The 18,822-nt window shown below is 38.2% G+C and overlaps 1 protein-coding gene across 1 annotated transcript; it reads left to right on the top strand.

The window, feature by feature from the left end:
- The first annotated feature begins 14,111 nt into the window (after window positions 1–14,111).
- On the top strand, window positions 14,112–16,313 carry LOC103074712 (follitropin subunit beta). The gene is made up of 2 exons (XM_007460932.1): window positions 14,112–14,299; window positions 15,903–16,313. Exons 1-2 carry the CDS (start codon window positions 14,141–14,143, stop codon window positions 16,131–16,133), a joined length of 390 nt encoding a protein of 129 aa, XP_007460994.1. The 5' UTR covers window positions 14,112–14,140; the 3' UTR covers window positions 16,134–16,313.
- Window positions 16,314–18,822: the final 2,509 nt, after the last annotated feature.

The raw sequence follows: 18,822 nt of genomic DNA, 5'->3' as shown, positions 1-18,822 counted from the left end.
CTGAGCCATGTGGCTGACAGGGTCTTGATGCTCTGGCCGGATGTCAGGCCTGTGTCTCTGAGGTGGGAGAGCTGAGCTCAGGATATTGCTCCACCGGAGAATCCCCGGCCCTATGTAATATCAAATAGTGAAAGCTTTCCCAGAGATCTCCATCTTAATGCTAAGACCCAGCTCCACTCAACAACCGGAAAGCTGCAGTGCTGGACACCCTATGCCAAACAACTAGCAAGACAGGAACACAACCCTATCCATTAGCACAGAGACTACCTAAAATTATAAGTTCACAGACACACCAAAACACACCACCAGACACTATCCTGCCCACCAGAAAGACAAGATCCAGCCTCATCCACCAGAACACAGGCACCAGTCCCCTCCACCAGGAAGCCTACACAACCCACAGAACCAACCCTACCCACTGGGGGCAGATACCAAAAACAATGGGAACTATGAATCTGAAGCCTGAGAAAAGGAGGCCTCCAACACAGTAAGTTAAGTAAAATGAGAAGACAGAGAAATACACAGCAGATGAAGGAGCAAGATAAAAACCCACCAGACCAAACAAAAGAAGGGAATATAGGCAGTCTACCTGAAAAAGAATTCAGAGTAATAGTAAAGATGATCCAAAATCGTGGAAATATAATGGAGAAAATACAAGAAACGTTTAACAAGGACCTAGAAGAAATAAAGAACAAACAATGATGAACAATGCAATAAATGAAATTAAAAATTCTCTAGAAAGAATCAATAGCAGAATAACTGAGGCAGAAGAATGGATAAGTGATGTGGAAGATAAAATAGTGGAAATAACTACCACAGAGCAGAATAAAGAAAAAAGAATGAAAAGAATTGAGGACAGTCTCAGAGACCTCTGGGACAACATTAAATGCACCAACATTCGAATTATAGGGGTCCCAGAAGAAGAAGAGAAAAAGGGTCTGAGAAAATATTTGAAGAGATTATAGTTGAAAGCTTCCCTAATATGGAAAAGGAAAGAGTCAAGTCCAGGAAGCGCAGAGAGTGCCATAAAGGATAAATCTAAGGAGAAACACGCCAAGACACATGATAATCAAACTATCAAAAATTAAATAGAATGAAAAAATATTAAAAGCAGCAAGGGAAGAGGAGCAAATAACATACAAAGGAATCCCCATAAGGTTAACAGCTGATCTTTCAGCAGAAACTCTGCAAGCCAGAAGAGTGGCAGGACATATTGAAAGTGATGAAAGGGAAAAACCTACAACCAAGATTACCCAACAAGGATCTCATTCAGATTCGACAGAGAAATTAAAACCTCTACAGACAAGCAAAAGCTAAGAGAATTCAGCACCACCACACCAGCTTTACAACAAATGCTAAAGGAACTTCTCTAGGCAGGAAACACAAGAGAAGGATGAGACTTACAATAACAAACCCAAAACAATTGAGACAATGGTAATAGGAACATACATATCGATAACTACCTTAAAGGTAAATGGATTAAACGTTCCACCAAAAGACACAGACTGCCTGAAAAGATACAAAAACAAGACCCATATATATGCTGTCTACAAGTCACCCACTTCAGACCTAGGGACACATACAGACTGAAAGTGAGGGAATGGAAAAAGATTTTCTGTGCAAATGGAAATCAAAAGAAAGCTGGAGTAGCAATTCTCATATCAGACAAAATAGACGTTAAAATTAAGACTATTACAAGAGACAAAGAAGAACACTACATAATGATCAAGGGATCAATCCAAGAAGAAGATATAACAATTATAAATAGTTATGCACCCAAAATAGGAGCACCTCAATACATAAGGCAAAAGATAACAGCCATAAAAGGGGAGATCGACAGTAACACAATCATGGTAGGGGACTTTCACATCTCACTTTCACCAATGGACAGATCATCCAAAATGAAAATGAAAAAGGAAACACAAGTTTTAAATGATATGTTAAACAAGATGGACTTAACTGATATTTGTAGGACGTTCCATTCAAAAACAACAGAATACACTTTCTTCTCAAGTGCTCATGGAACATTCTCCAGGATATATCATATCTTGGGTCACAAATCAAGCCTTGGTAAATTTAAGAAAATTGAAATCATATCAAGTACCTTTTCTGACCACAATGCTATGAGACTAGATATCAATTACAAGAAAAAATCTGTAAAAATTACGAACACATGGAGGCTAAACAATACGCTACTAAATAACCAAGAGATCACTGAAGAAATCAAAGAGGATATCAAAAAATACCTAGAAACAAATGACAATGAAAACACGAGGACCCAAAACCTATGGGATGCAGCAAAAGCAGTTCTAGGAGGGAAGTTTATACCGATACAATCCTACCTCAAGAAACAAGAAAAATCTCAAATAAACAATCTAACCTTACACATAAAGCAATTAGAAAAAGCAGAACCAAAAAAACCCCCAAAATTAGCAGAAAGAAATCATAAAGATAAGATCGGAAAGAAATGAAAAAGAAATGAAGAAAACAATAACAAAGATCAATAAAACCAAAAGCTGGTTCTTTGAGAAGATAAACAAAGTTGATAAACCATTAACCAGACTCATCAAGAAAAAAAGGGAGAAGATGCAAATCAACAGAATTAGAAATGAAAAAGGAAAAGTAACAACTGACACTGAAGAAATACAAAGGATCATGAGAGATTACTACAAGCAACTATATGCCAATAAAATGGACAATCTGGAAGAAATAGACAAATTCTCAGAAAAGCACAAACTTCCGAGACTGAACCAGAAAGAAATAGAAAATATAAACAGACCAATCACAAGCATTGAAATTGAAACTGTGATTAAAAATCTTCGAACAAACAAAAGCCCAGGACCAGATGACTCACAAGCGAATTCTATCAAACATTTAGAGAAGAGCTAACACCTATCCTTCTCAAACCCTTCCAAAATATAGCAAAGGGTGGAACACTCCCAAACTCATTCTATGAGGCCACCATCACCCTGATACCAAAACCAGACAAAAATGTCAAAAAAAAAGAAAACTACAGGCCAATATCACTGATGAATACAGATGCAAAAATCCTCAACAGAATACTAGCAAAGAGAATCCAACAGCACATTAAAAGGATCATACACCATGATCAAGTGGGGTTTATATCAGGAATGCAAGGATTCTTCAATATATGCAAATAAATCAATGTGATAAACCATATTAACAAATTGAAGGAGGAAAACCATATAATCATCTCAATAGATGCAGAAAAAGCTTTCGAAAAAATTCAACCCGCATTTATGATAAAAACACTCCAGAAAGTAGGCATAGAGGGAACCTACCTCAACATAATAAAGGCCATATATGAAAAACCCACAGCCAACATCATTCTCAATGGTGAAAAACTGATACCATTTCCACTAAGATCAGGAACAAGACAAGGCTGCCCACTCTCACCACTCTTATTCAACATAGTTTTGGAAGTTTTAGCCACAGCAATCAGAGAAGAAAAAGAACTAAAAGGAATCCAAATCAGAAAAGAAGAAGTAAAGCTGTCACTGTTTGCAGATGACATGATACTATACATAGAGAATCCTAAAGATGCTACCAGAAAACTACTAAAGCTAATCAATGAATTTCGTAAAGTAGCATGATACAAAATTAATACTCAGAAACCTCTTGCATTCCTATATACTAATGATGAAGAATCTGAAAGAGAAATTAAGGAAACACTCCCATTTACTATTGCAACAAAAAGAATAAAATAACTACGAATAAACCTACCTAAGGAGACAAAAGACCTGTATGCAGAAAATTATAAGACACTGATGAACGAAATTAAAGATGATACAAACAGATGGAGAGCTATACCATGTTCTTGGACAGGAAGAATCAACATTGTGAAAATGACTATACTACCCAAAGCAATCTACAGATTTAATGCAATCCCTATCAAACTACCAGTGGCATTTTTCACAGAACTAGAACAAAGAATTTCACAATTTGTATGGAAACACAAAAGACCCTGAATAGCCAATGCAATCTTGAGAAAGGAAAACGGATCTGGAGGAATCAGGCTCCTTGACTTCAGACTATACTACAAAGCTACACTAATCAAGACAGTATTGTACTGGCCCCCAAACAGAAATATAGATCAGTGGAACAGGATAGAAAGCCCAGAGATAAACCTATGCACATATGGTCACCTTATCTTTGATATAGGAGGCAAGAATATACAATGGAGAAAACACAGCCTCTTCAATAAGTGGTGCTGGGAAAACTAGACAGCTACATGTAAAAGAATGAAATTAGAACACTCCCTAACACCATACACAAAAATAAACTCAAAATGGATTAAAGACCTAAATATAAGGTCAGACACTATAAAACTCTTAGAGGAAAACATAGGCAGAACACTCTTTGACATAAATCACAGCAAGGTCCTTTTTGACCCAACTCCTAGAGATATGGAAATAAAAACAAATATACACAAATGGGACTTAAAGAAACTTGAAAGCTTTTGCACTGCAAAGGAAACCATAAACAAAACAAAAAGACAACCCTCAAAATTGGAGAAAATATTTGCAAATGAAGCAACTGACAAAGGATTAATCTTCAAAATTTACAAGCAGCTCATGCAGCTCAATAACAAAAAACAACCCAATCCAAAAATGGGCAGAAGACCTAAATAGACATTTCTCCAAGAAGATATACAGATTGCCAACAAACACATGAAAGGATGCTCAACATCACTAATCATTAGAGAAATGCAAATTAAAACTACAACGTGTGATACAAGGTATCACCTCACACAGGTCAGAATGGCCATCATCAAAAAATCTACAAACAGTAAATGCTGGAGAGGGTGTGGAGAAAAGGGAACCCTCTTGCACTGCTGGTGGGAATGTAAATTGATACAGCCACTTATGGAGAACAGTATGGAGTTTCCTTAAAAAAACTAAAAACAGAACTACCATACGACCCAGCAATCCCATTACTGGGCATCTACCCTGAGAAAACCATAATTCAAAATAGTCATGTACCACAATGTTCATTGCAGCTCTATTTACAATAGCCAGGAGATGGAAGCAACCTAAGTGTCCATCATTGGATGAGTGGATAAAGAAGATGTGGCACATATATACGATGGAATATTACTCAGCCATAATAAAAAACGAAATTGAGTTATTTGTAGTGAGGTGGATGGACCTAGAGTCTGTCATACAGAGTGAAATAAGTCAGAAAGAGAAAAACAAATACCGTATGCTAACACATATATATGGAATCTAAGAAAAAAAAAAAGGTCATGAAGAACCTAGGGGTAAGACAGGAATAAAGACACAGACCTACTAGAGAATGGACTTGAGGATATGGGGAGGGGGAAGGGTAAGCTGTGACAAAGCGAGAGAGAGGCATGGACATATATACACTACCAAACGTAAAACAGATTAACTAGTGGGAAGCAGCCGCATAGCACAGGGATATCAGCTCAGTGCTTTGTGACCACCTAGAGGGGTGGGATAGAGGGTGGGAGGGAGACGCAAGAGGGAGAAGATATGGGGATGTATGTATACATATAGCTGATTCACTTTGTTATACAGCAGAAACTAACACTGTAAAGTAATTATACTCCAATAAAGATGTTAAAAAAAAAAATCTCCATCTTAGAAGACGATAACCTGTAGTTTTAAAATGGCAACTTCCGCAGTTTTGAGGTTTCCAATATCTTATGGCCAAGACTCAATCTCAGGTTCATCTCATGGTACCAGAGGCATCCCCTGACCTCTACAGACTCTATAAAGGTAGTTATCCTAAGCATTTGACCTAAGAATGGGAACTCTGCCCTGAGATAATGACTTTGACCACATGTATTAGTGAGAGTCATTCAGCTTGAAGTAATGGAGGCCCAAAATAATAGTGGCCTCAACAAGATAGAAATTGTTTTCCCTTTCCTGTAAAATTCTGAAGTTCAGTAGTCTAGTGCTAGACTACTGTGAAAAGTCCTCAGCAACTCATGTGCTTCTAGGTCACTGTACCACTGACTATAGAGTGTAGCCCTTGCCCTCTTAGTCCAAAATGACACACCCACCTTACAAGGGGCAGGATGGAGGAAGGATAGGACAAGAAGGAAGAAAAAGGGGCAAAAGCTGCTTGCCACCTGTCCCCTGAAGTTCCTAAAAGCTGCCATACAACATTCTACTTACGTATCTTTTTGTTCAAAACGTGGCCATTCTTGGCTGAAAGGGAGGTAGGGGCATTTTACTCTTTGTTCTAGGCAGACATATACCCACCTACAAAGTCTGTTCGTGTGGGAGAATAGAAAGAGAATGGATATCAGGGGACAAATAGAAGTCTCTGTCATATTGTGCTCCTGAAATCACTCTCTTTCTCTGTGCTAAAAATAAACACTGGAGTCACCTAAAATAGAATGCTTTAAATTCCCTGTTTTTATAAAAAGTTGAGCTACAAGTCAAAATTCTGCCACTCAGTGTAACCACTGGCAAGTCACTCAGTGGTTTAATTCTTTGCCTTATTGTAATAGGGATGTCTGTCCTGCCACCTTAAAAGATTGTTCTGAGGATTGACTGGGAATAAACTGAGATAATAAAGGTGAAAGTAATTTTTGAAATGTGATATAAATAACTCTTGAGGCAAAGTAGAATTAAAGCAATAAATTATCTTTTGTCTTCTTTAAACATATATGTCTCTCTTTCAAAGTATCTCCATTCCCCTTTTAGGTTTCTTAGTGAAATGTGGCAGATAGATGTCAAGAGAGCAAAGGGTCAGAAACAAAGGCGTGTGGTCTGATATTGATTCAGATAGGGTCATTTGTATATTGAGAGAGAAAAGGAAATTCTCTAGAATTTGTCAATATTTATGAAGACTCACACCATCAACCTGGTTTCTCAACCTTCTACCTATATTTAATTGTTATTATTAGATATGGGATTAGATCTTCATACCAGAAGTTATTATCCCTCGGACAAATTTTAGGTTCTAGCAATCTGTTTTGCAAAGGAAGCTACCGTAGCCATTTCGAACAAGTAGAGCAGCTATAAAATCAGCTGGTGTTTTTTAATGATTTTCTGGAGGGTTTAGTTTTGCTGCCATTATTGATGCTTCTGTTGTTGTTTGTTGAAAAGCAGTGAGAGATGGAATGTCTAGAAAGCACCTAAGCATTCTAAACTGCTTCAAGGAAGGAAACAAATCCAGGCAAAGGAGTCTTGTTAAAGATAACTTGCATAGATGCTGTGGTTTTGCCCTGCTCTGCTGGAGGAACAGAGAGAGCACAGAGTGGGGGGATTGAAAGTTTTGGAAAAGCAAAGGACAATTCTGAAAATCATATTAGAGCAGATTCCTGGCTTCAGTTGTATGTTTTTATCCTCTTCCTGTGGTTTGGCAACATACAAAGTCAAGCAGGCTGTTATGCCCTCTAGGTAACCTGGTAAAGACTTATTAGTCAGAATAGGCTGGTTTATGGTACACTAACAAAAGAACCTCAAATTCTCAATGATGTAACACAATAAAGGTTAATTTCTTTCCCATGCTACATACCTAAGCCAGAGGAGACTGTGCTCTACACACCTGTCCAAGGACACAGGCTGTCAGTCTCTATCAACTTCTAGGTGCATCACCAGGAAGACAAAGCCTCTGCTGTACCCACAGAAAGGAGAGAGAGCACTGGAGAGTCATGCAAGAGATTTTTACCCACAAATAAAATATAGCCCACAAATAAAACACTTCACTTCTGCTCACAGCCCATTGGCCAGAACTAGTCACATGGCCCCAGTCTAAATGCAAAGAAGCTAGACGATGTGGGCAAGTACATGGAATATTTGGCGATTTTTCTATGCCATAGTGATGGTTGAATTATCTAAGAAATGCTTCCTGCCTCATTTTTTCTTCATGCTTTCTATAAATGACAGGTTTTATTTTGAAGAACTTTCTTCTTTTGTAGAAGGTAAGACAATATTTTGGTCTGCCAGCGTGACTCCCTCTTTGCATACATAGTGAAAGAATAAAAATTTATTCTAAAGGGCATGGAAGTACACATGTATTTATTTTAAAATAGTCTGAATTGTGTTCTGATGAGAGTGGCTGATAGGACAGTGTAATAGGTAAAAGCACAGGCCCTAGAACCAGACAGCCTGGGTTTGAATTTCAGTTCCCCCATTTACCAGCTGCATGAACTTGATAAAGATATTTGAACTCTCTATGTCACAGTTTCCTCATATTTAAAATGAAGATGATTATAATACTTATTTTATGGTTCCTGTGAGGATTAAATTAAAATTGTGCATGTAAAATATTTAGCACTAAGCTTAGCACTTACATGTTCAATGAAAGTTAACTCATTGTTTAGTGTCCCGCCTTTTTATCCCATTGATTAAGTTTCAGACTCCAGTTTTCTAACACGTCTCCTTGGATTAATGATTCATTGTATAGTTTCCATACCCTTCTCCTCTCTCTTCTTTCTAAGTCTCTGCTTTTCTAATCTCCCTAGTTGCTGGTTCTCTCTTGTCTGGAATCAAATGGGGCTTCTCTAAAATTCACACACACGCACAACACACACACGCACACACACACACACACACACACACACACACACACACACACAATGTTAATACAGAGCAGTGGCAATGCCTTTTAGTTCCTGGGTGCTCCTCCTCCACTGGTCCAGTCTGTCTAGCAAATAGTTATGTGACTGAAGGAATAATATCAGGGATGCTGGGGTCTCCTTGCCTGGTCTGGACTTGAAGCTCTGCCACTTATTTACTGTGACATTGGGTTAATACACTGCTCTGACCCTCATTTCTTTATTTATAATGTACAGATAATAGTAATATGTAATTCATTTGGCTGTTGACGTACACATTTAGCACAGTGATTGGTACAGAGTAATTGCTCGATAAATGTCTATGCTCTGTAAAATGAGGGCAATAATACTTAAGGGACATGCGTGAGCTTAAGGAAGCTGCGAAACATCATAAACTGTTACGATGAAATGAACTAGATGTCCATCTGACTGCCCCTGTGGATGAGAACAAGAAGTTAACCTGCTAATATGGAGACTGACCTTCCTGACCCCTTCCCTGAAAAGTATAAAGTACCTTATTGTATCTTCATATTTATAAATATTGACAACCAGTGGGCTTTTCAGTTTATTATTTTTTCAGAGTTTTACCAATTGACCTAGGCTGGCAATGTGTAATGAACAAGGACCAGATATTAGACCAGTGAGTAAGTCTTGTGACCTCTGAAAATTTACATTAGCTGACAAGTTCTATACTAGTGCTGTGCAATAGAAATATGTGATCCACTTACGTGATTTAAAATTTTCTAGTAACACATTTTAAAATAAAGTACTTTTAAAGAAAAAGAAGTAGGTGAGATTGACTTAATGATAAATTTTGTTTAAAATAATGTCATTTCAGTGTAATCAATACAAAAATCATTGAGATAGTTTACATGCACTCTTATTTTGTCTTTGAAACCCAGTGGGTATTTTCCACTTACAGTACATGTTAATTTGGACTAGATGCATTTCAAGTGCTTAATAGCCACATGTGGCTGGTGGCTGCCATACTGGACTGTGCAGCTCAACTATTGTTGGGTAATCTGGTAGGGTAAAAACTTAATAAAAATTTAGCACTTTATATGGAATTATCACATCATATATGTTATATATTACTTTGTAATTTAAATAAAGGAAATAAATTTAAATGACTAAAATAAATTTAAATTAGAAAATTTAATATATTAAACTTTTTTAAAAATTTTACATTACAACACATATATCTCATGGACAAAAGAGAAGGAGGAAAAGGATACCAGACCACAGAAGGAGCAAATAAAGATATGAGCACAGGTCCTTAATTTCCTATTTTAAAACACAAACATAAAGAAATCGTTTGAAAAAAAAAATCTTTACAAATGAAAAAACGATGTAGGTCATTAAGCATACGCACAGGTAGAAATCTAAGGATGCTCACACAGTTGTGGACATTGGTTCACCAGAATTTACGAGAGAAGTCTATTGTTCATTTAAAATATAATGTGATGAATGTTAACATTGAAATAGGTACTAAGAACTAAGGAAATGAAACAGAAAGTACTGGAATGAGTACTGAATGTTGACTACTGTGTAAGGTGGAATGAGTGAATGACTCCTAGAAGAAGCTACATCTAAATGGAAATCTTGTAGAAGTACTTGTAGGAGAAACGTATCTCAGACCTAAGGAATAGAACCTTTTTTCTCTCAAGTAAGAGAGAAAAAATACATCGGGCTTCCCTGGTGGCGCAGTGGTTGAGAGTCCGCCTGCCGATGCAGGGGACGCAGGTTCGTGTCCCGGTCCAGGAGGATCCCACATGCCGCGGAGCGGCTGGGCCCGTGAGCCATGGCCGCTGGGCCTGCGCATCCAGAGCCTGTGCTCCGCAACGGGAGAGGCCACAACAGTGAGAGGCCCGCGTACAAAAAAAAAATACATGTGAATTTGGGAAGTGGGGAGGTGTTTCAAGCCAATAAAGTAAGAATTTGACATAGGGTCTCCTTAAATACCAATATTTTTTAAAATATTGAGTTAATATTACTATACTAAAACCCAGTAATAAAGGGCTAGAAATAAAGATGGGTGTTATCAGTCAGTTTCCAGCCAGGAAATCTGAAACCACTTCTAATATGTAAAACAGGGAATTTAATCCAGGGAATTAATTATGCAAGTGTTAGAACCGCTGAGAAGCCAGACAGGAGAAAGGATATAACCCAAAGATCAGCAGCCACCAGATGCCCCATTCACCTTCAGGACTGGAGGAATACAAGTGGGGTTTCCAGAAACAAAACCTGAGACCACCCAGCAGAAGCTCAAACCACAAAAGGGGTTTCCTCACAAAAGGTGGGAAACCTAAGAGAAGAGCTAAAAGAGTCAAAAGAAAAATGCACATCCATGCTTAGTGGCCTCATGTTAATTTTTTTACCATAAACCTCAAGTGGGCCCTTAATGCTGATAGGAAGTTTTACTCTGCCTAACTCACTGATAACTCAACCCCTCTCCCAGTCTCAGAAAACTATTCAGATCTTTTCATCCCTCAATCCTCAGCAATTCATCCACCATCCTAATTCTGAAATGATGACCTTACTTCCTACTTTACTGAGAAAATGAAATTAATCTCAGGAGAGCTTGCACAGAGACTATCACCACACCTACCAATCACCATCTTCTGCACTCACCATACCTCCCCATCCAGTAGCATCTGCACCCACAAGATGGCCTCCTGCCTGATACAGGATGAGCTCTCCATCCTCCTGTCTAAAGCCAGTCCCTCCACCTGTGCTCTAAGATTCATCTCTTCTCACCTACTCAAGAACACTACAGGATTTCTCCTCTCTTCCTCCAACATCATCATTTTTCACTCTCCACTAAATCATTTGTATCACCATAAAAACAAGCAGTTATTTCTCCCATCTTAAAACAAAAAAATCAAAAGAAAATTATCTTTACCCCATTTCTGCTTTACCAAATCACCTAGCTCTTTCCTCATCTTTGGATCAAAATTCCTGGAAAAAAATTATCTATATTCAACTGTTTTTTTTTTTTAATTCATCTCTTGCCAATCACTTAAACACATACCAATCAGGATTTTGTTCCCCTCACTCCAAAGGAGCTTCTCTAGCCAAGGACACTAGCAACCTTACATTGCCACACGCAGTGTGCAATTTCCTCTTATTTAACCTGTCAGCAGCATTTGGTACACTTGTCACTCACTCCTCCTGATACACTCGCTTTACTTGACTTCTGGTACACCACATCCTCTCCATTCCCTTGTTTCCTCATAGACCCTTCTGTTTCCTTTGGATAAAGGAAGAAAAAAACTTAATCTTGTCCTTGACCTCTTAATGTTGGAATACACCAGGCTCCACTCTTGGTCTTTTTATCTGCTCTATTCACACCCACTCCCATGGTACTCTCTTCTAGGCTCATGTCAACAACTCCCAAATGTGTACCTTCAGCCAATATATTCCTCCCAAAATCCAGATTCAGCATTCTACTTAGATGTCTTAAAGATACCTCAAGCTCAACATGTCCATACTGAACTCCTTATCTTTTCCCAAAGCTTACTATGTCTACAGCCATCCATTTCAGGTGGTAGCAAAATTATCCTTCAAGTTACTCAGACCAGAATCCTTAAAGTCATCTTTGACCTTTTCTCTCACATCCAACATTCATCCCCCCAAAAATTCTATTGGTTCTACTTTCAAAATATATCCAGAATCCAACTGTCTCATTACCTTCATTGCTACCATACTAGTCTGAACAAATATCTCTTACCCAGATTGCTGCAACAGATCTAATAGGACTTTCTGTTTCTACCTTTTTCCCCCTGCATTAGCAACACAGCAGCTAGAGGGATCCCTTCAGACATAAATCAGATCGATTGTGTTACTCCTCTACACGAAACCCTGCAATTGGTACCCAGTCACAGACAGTAAAAACCAAAGTCTTTATATCGGCCTAAAAGGTCCTACCTACATGATGTGACTTCCGTTACATCTCTGACATCACAATCCTAGTATTTCCACCATTGTTCCTTTGCTCCAGCCACACTGCTTAATTAATAAATAATTGTTAAACAAATCAATCCCAGTCTCCATGGAGCTCTTGGTCTACTGGGAGAAACAGAGATATATAAAGGATTACAAAAAGAAGGTGGTAATTAAAGCTCTCCTCTATCTCCCATCCTAAATGCTGGCAAGTGAGTGTTGAAGGTTGAGAAATTGGCCAGGGGTGAGTGGTGTAGGAGACCTAGGGAGGATACAAGGACATTTCAGGCAAGGTGAACATTGCACATGCAAAGACCTAGAGAAATGAATCAGCAGAACATTTGAAGAATTACAAGTAAAGCATCAAAGAATAACATTTGAGATTAGAGGATCTGGATGTGGGAAGTAAATAGAGATACAGTCTATACTTTAGATAGGAATCAGATCATGAAAGACTTTCTATTGGTTTCTTCCCTTACAGCTTTCAATCTACCCTGGGAGTAACTTATTAACCATATCTTTTTGATGAACCTCAACAGGGCCAAAGCAACGCTTGGAAAGGATTCTGAATCCCCTGAGTTAAAGATACAAAAGAAAAACCCAGAGTGAGGTTTAATTTGACAAGGTAAAGGAGTGGGTGTTCTACTACATCAAATTTAATCTGTATAAAATAATCATCTCTAGTAACATCATTTTTCTTGATCTACTGCGTTTAGCCTGCTTTAGTAAGGCTTGATGTCCTTGTCTATCTAAACACTGATTCACTTACAGTAAGCTTCAGGCTAACATCGCTCCTACTAATACCCAGCAAATCCACAAGGTGTTAGTTTCAGACGATTTTGTATAAAAGGTGAACTGAGACTAGACTCAGCCTACAGCGTTCCCCAGACAAGGCAGCCAACCACAGGTGAGTCTCAGCATCTATAGTTATCAAGCAGTGACAGTTATTTCTGAAATCTACAGCTTTTTCAGGATCTGGAGAACAAATCTAGAGCTTTTCAACTTCTGTTGTGTGGGGAATTTTTGCTTGTCAACCTGGCTTCTTAAATATGGTTAATATAAAAAAATTAAAAAAATAAAATATGGTTAATACACTGTGATCACTGCTAGCAAGCAATTGACTTTACATAGACCATTCACCTGGCCTCTGAAAGAGTCTTGTTTTAAACAATGGGCGGGGGGGGGGTTGGGGCAAAAGCAAATGATAATACTTATGAACTGCTAAAAATGAAGAACTAATTTTGTAATATCGAAGTTTCTTTTTCTTTTTAAATAAAACTAGTCTTTAAAATGATAATCAAGGGACAAATATGATGATTAAAATTACTTTCAGCGTATTCACTTTAAGACAGTCAGCAGTACCACCTTAATCTTTAAACATTGCTTAAATCGTTATATTAGAGTTTTGACCTATAATATGTTCCTACTTTGACAAAAAAGAAATTGAGGAGGAGAATAAGAAGAAATGGTTGTTCAAGAAACGAAGACGTAAAGAAAAGGAGAAAACGTTGCTGGAGCAAAATGTGACTGGAGACGATGGGTAGACCAATTATTTTTGGTCTGGTCAACTTACATAACAATTATAACAATGCTTTGGTCTTGGTTTCTCACGGGCCTTAATTGTTTGCTTCCCAGCCCAGGATGAAGGTGGTCCAGTTTTGCTTTCTCTTCTGTTGCTGGACAGCAATCTGCTGCAACTGCTGTGAGCTGACCAACATCACCATCACAGTGGAGAAAGAGGAATGTGGCTTATGCATAAGCATGAACACCACATGGTGTGCGGGCTACTGCTACACCCGGGTAGGTGCTTTGCTTTGCTGGAAGTGAGGATGCTGAGGGTCTGGACGAGGCGGGCTTCATTGATTCCCACTTTATCAATATTCTAAGTTTCCCAAGGAATAGCCATGAGTCCCTTAGCCAGTACTGTCTGTATTATGATTGGGGTTATTTACCATGATATCAGTTAAACATTTGGACTCATATTTGATTAGGGTAAATGTAAGAAAGCCTCAGATTTGATCTGATGGACTTAGTAATATGCCAAATCTATTTTTAAAATTTTATTTAAAATTTAAAACAATTTTTAAAAATTGTTCTATACTAGATTTTACACAGAGATAAACATACACACATTTAATAACAGAAGAGCTACAATATTCCCCCAAAGCCAATTTCTGTCATTGAAGCCATATCTCTACAATAGAGATAGTACCAAAATATGTTTGCAAGCCATATAAAAACACAGCCACGTTATAAAAACTGTCTTATTGGCCCACCTGAATACAAATGTCAACAAACATCCTGAGAACACAATCGGTCCTTGCAGACTATTAGAACCAAAATGAATCACTTCTTTATACCGTTGAGAAAACCAAGGCACAGAGGCATAAAACCACTAGTTTGTGTTCACGCAGCTTCTTTGAATTAATCCAAAAAGCAGTTTCTCCTTTTTCTTTTTCCCCCTATAGCACCTGGCTATCTATGCAGCACTTCATTCTATAAACTGAAACTGAAGACAGCAATTTTTAATGAAATATACTTTATGGGGTGGTAAATGAGTTTGACCAAACTCCACTTATCATATCTTCCTGGGATACAGACTTGGTGGCATGATGTTGAAATAAAGAGAAGTGCCGACTTCTTCCCTCAGTGAATTTTTTTTTCACTAGAAAGTGTTAGAATAAACCTATACTACCAGGATTAAAGTTTTTATATGCAAACCATGTAGCCTTTGAAACAGAGCTCTGCAAAATATACAGCATTTAAGGGGGAAAGATGTCTACAGGACTGTGGAATATTTAAAATCTTCATGATTTTCATGAGCTTTCATGAAAGCTTTCATAGTCATGCTAAGCTAAGCATTAACATTCCACATTATATATTTTTTGACTTTTTATAAATCCTCAGGGACAATGTATTTGGAAAATTTTTCTGAGAAATTAAACTTCAGTGTTTTATATTGTATAAATACTCAGGGACAATGTATTTGGAAAAATTTTCTGAGAAATTAAACTCCATTGTTTTATGGTTCAAGTTGTCATTATAGCTTTCAATTAAGTATAAAAAGTCATTAAAATTTGTCATATTTCCCTTTTCATCATTTTTCTATATTAAAATTCAATCTCTATAGTTGGAGAAATAATTAATATTTTGACAGAGACATAAGGAATAGGAAAAGGAATAACTTACATTTTCTGTAAGATTTCCAAAACAATCAGGAAACATGGTATAGCATATAGGTCACTTCTGAGATCATGTTTCCTTGGTTAGGAATTCCATAAGTGAGCTTTAGTGGGTAAACGTTAGAGCAAGCGGTATTCAATCCCTGTCTCATTTTGATTAAGCTAAACAGAAAGTTCCAGAATACTGTAACTTAACTCTCTCTCTCTCCTAAACCACTCAGGATCTAGTGTACAAGGATCCAGCCAGGCCCAACATCCAGAAAACATGTACCTTCAAGGAGCTGATGTATGAGACGGTCAAAGTGCCTGGCTGTGCTCACCATGCAGACTCCCTGTATACGTACCCAGTAGCCTCTGAATGTCACTGTGGCAAGTGTGACAGCGACAGCACTGACTGCACCGTGCAAGGCCTGGGACCCAGCTACTGCTCGTTCAGTGAAATGAAAGAATAAAGAGCAGTGGACACTTTGAGCTGCCCACCCTTGACCTGAAGGACCAAGACATCCAAGACATCTGTGTGTACATGTGCCCAGGCTGCAAACCACTGTGGGAGACCTCACTGATACCTGCTCTCCTGCATAAGGGAGCTCCAGGAATGGAGAGTGCTGGGGCCTGGGGCCTGTCACCACCCAACCCTGAGTTCTAGGTCTGGTTCCATAAGTTTTATTCGGTCTTACTTAACTTACAGACATGGGGTTGCTTTCCCGTTTAATAATCTTAGAAATTCTCTCAGGCAATCCCTTCCTCTTAGACATAGGGATATGGGCCCAGAGGAAGGAAATGAGCTAAGAGTGGATGAAAGTACTAAATGTAGCATTCTCCCGCCAGACTCCTGAGCCCTCGAGAGCAGTCCCAGTCTCTTCTTAGTGATTGTAGCCTCAATGCCTAACTTCGTGACTAGACTTTAGTAAGAAACTCAATAATGGCTTCCTTAAGGAAAGTAAGAGCAGAAAGGTAGGGGTTAGGACAACACTGAAAGAGGATGTCTGAGGCTATCTGATGAGGCTGTGCTCAGCAATGTCGGTCAGTCCACGGAAGCTGGGCACCCGTTCCAGTTCCGCTTCACCTATTCTTCTCTGGCACATGGAGGGTGGATGGAGACAGGATGTATGTCTCTGAATCGCTCAGGCAGGTGGTGGTTAACGAGCTCAGGATTTACAAGCTATTACTGCCAACCCCTTTAGTTAAGGGCAAAAGCAAGAAATGTTAATGTGGGCTTGTGGAAATTAGCCCACATCTACTCCATCATTTAAATAAATTGAACAAATTCTGTCAGCCTCCTGCAAAACTTCCCTTTGGGAAATAGGAAAAAAACTACATTGCCCTGCCCTCCAGGCTGGGATCCACACCTTTGGAGAGAGGTGGATTTGAAAGCAATTTTGGCAGCTTTATAAGTACATTTATCTTACCTACAAATACATTTGTGAAAAGAAATAGCTCTTTTAGGAAGAATTAGCCATGAGAAAAAAAAAACCCTGCTGTTTTCTGGAATCCTCTCTGTATCAGTCTTTTGTCTATCAATGTTCTCTCAAATCTGTTTCTTTCAAGAGGGTAAATATTGAAACTATTTCATGAGTTGATTTCGAGATGTTACCTCTTTTAGTTATGTACTTGTTTCATCTTCAGATTGTTTAATTTATTTAAATCTTATTTTTTTAATAAAGATACTCGTCACCAGAGTCATAGATTTGGATATTTTTTCCACATAAAAGCAGATGACTAAAATGTCTATATGTTTATAATATTAGTAGAAAGAATCTTACAAAAAAAATTTCTAGTGCATCTGTAATATTTACTTGTCCTGACCTTTGGAGATATTAAAATTAATTTTGTTGCATTTCTAAAAGTATTTCCTTGTTTAAATTTCCTGTCACTATTTGAAGTCACTTTCTGATGTAGTGGGGAAAGAAAAAGCAAACAGAGAATCACAGAGTAGATGGGGTCACTGGAGAGTCTCTAGTTCATTCCTTGGATTTTTTGATATTGAAGCCCAAAGATGTCAAGTGACCCAGACAAGATCACAAAGACTGTTTATGGCAGGCAGGATAAGAATCCTGGCTCCCCAGCTCTTAGCCCAGCTCTCCTATGGCTACTCTATCATATTAAGTCATTTTGGCAAGGATTGAAGGAAAATTGCAGGTACTGATAATCAGCTATGTCCATTCAAATCTGCTATTGAGTGTGGCTTATAACTATATTCTCTACAACATTTTGATACATTGAAATTGGAGCTATACTTACAATGTTTAATAAGATGCCTTAAATTATAACACAGCCTTTTCCTTCTCCCTATACTTTTGAAAATCAAAATAATTGCTTTCACGTTAGAGGTACTAGAAGGCAATGGCTCAAGAGTTAATCTGTCTTAATCATCTTGACCAGATGTGTGTCATCTTGAACAAATTACCTGAATTTTCTGGACCTCAGATTCTTAACTATAAAGTGAAGATACTAATATTATCTGCCTCAGAGGATTATACTGATAATTAAACAGAATAACACATATAGAAAGTTTAAAACAGTGTCTGGCACATAGCAATTCCTCAGTAAATATTAGCTGTTATGCCTTGAGACGATGTAGCAAGTTGGTAAATCAGATTTAAAAACAACGCAGCTTAGACTCTTTCTAGTAATCTTAGGTAAACTATTTAACCACTCTGGGTCTCACTTTTCTTACCTTTTTAAGTGGAATACTATCCCACTAGGTTGATGTGAAGGTTAAAAAAGATAATGCATGTAAGGTGCTTGGGAGTCCAACAGAAGAGCTATAAAGCTGATAAAGAGAGACTTTTTCACCACTTAGCTAAAAAAGGTCAAGGTCAAAATGCTAGGAAGCAGCAGCAGCTTCTGCCTGAGGCCCCTCCATGCCACACTGAAGTGCAACCCTTCCTGAAGAAGCAAGAAAGAAAATTTGTGAGCCCTCCAGGGCCATGCAAAGAAAAGGCCCTCCTCCACCCGCCACCATTTGAGTTGAAGCCCATACTATCTCTCCCCAGCACTATAGCAAGTGTCTCTCTTAGCTCTGGACAGTCCTCACACAGCAACAAGAACTATCCTAAACCACAACCTTGACCATGCTTAGTAATGAATGGGATTTCCCATTGTTTTCAAGAGGATAAAATTCTAATCTTTTTTTTTTTT

This window comes from Lipotes vexillifer, unplaced genomic scaffold (assembly GCF_000442215.2).
Source record: "Lipotes vexillifer unplaced genomic scaffold, Lipotes_vexillifer_v1.1 scaffold627, whole genome shotgun sequence".
In the NCBI taxonomy this organism is placed as follows: Eukaryota; Metazoa; Chordata; class Mammalia; order Artiodactyla; family Lipotidae; genus Lipotes; species Lipotes vexillifer.
Note: the sequence above shows the minus strand (reverse complement) of the source record. Positions and strands in the feature narration are given on the sequence as shown.

Coding starts and splice junctions, on each gene's coding strand:
- LOC103074712 (XM_007460932.1), top strand. CDS start 14,141: ATGAAGGTGGTCCAGTTTTGCTTTCTCTTCTGTTGCTGGACAGCAATC. Junction 14,300..15,902: donor CGGGCTACTGCTACACCCGG/GTAGGTGCTTTG, acceptor TAAACCACTCAG/GATCTAGTGTACAAGGATCC.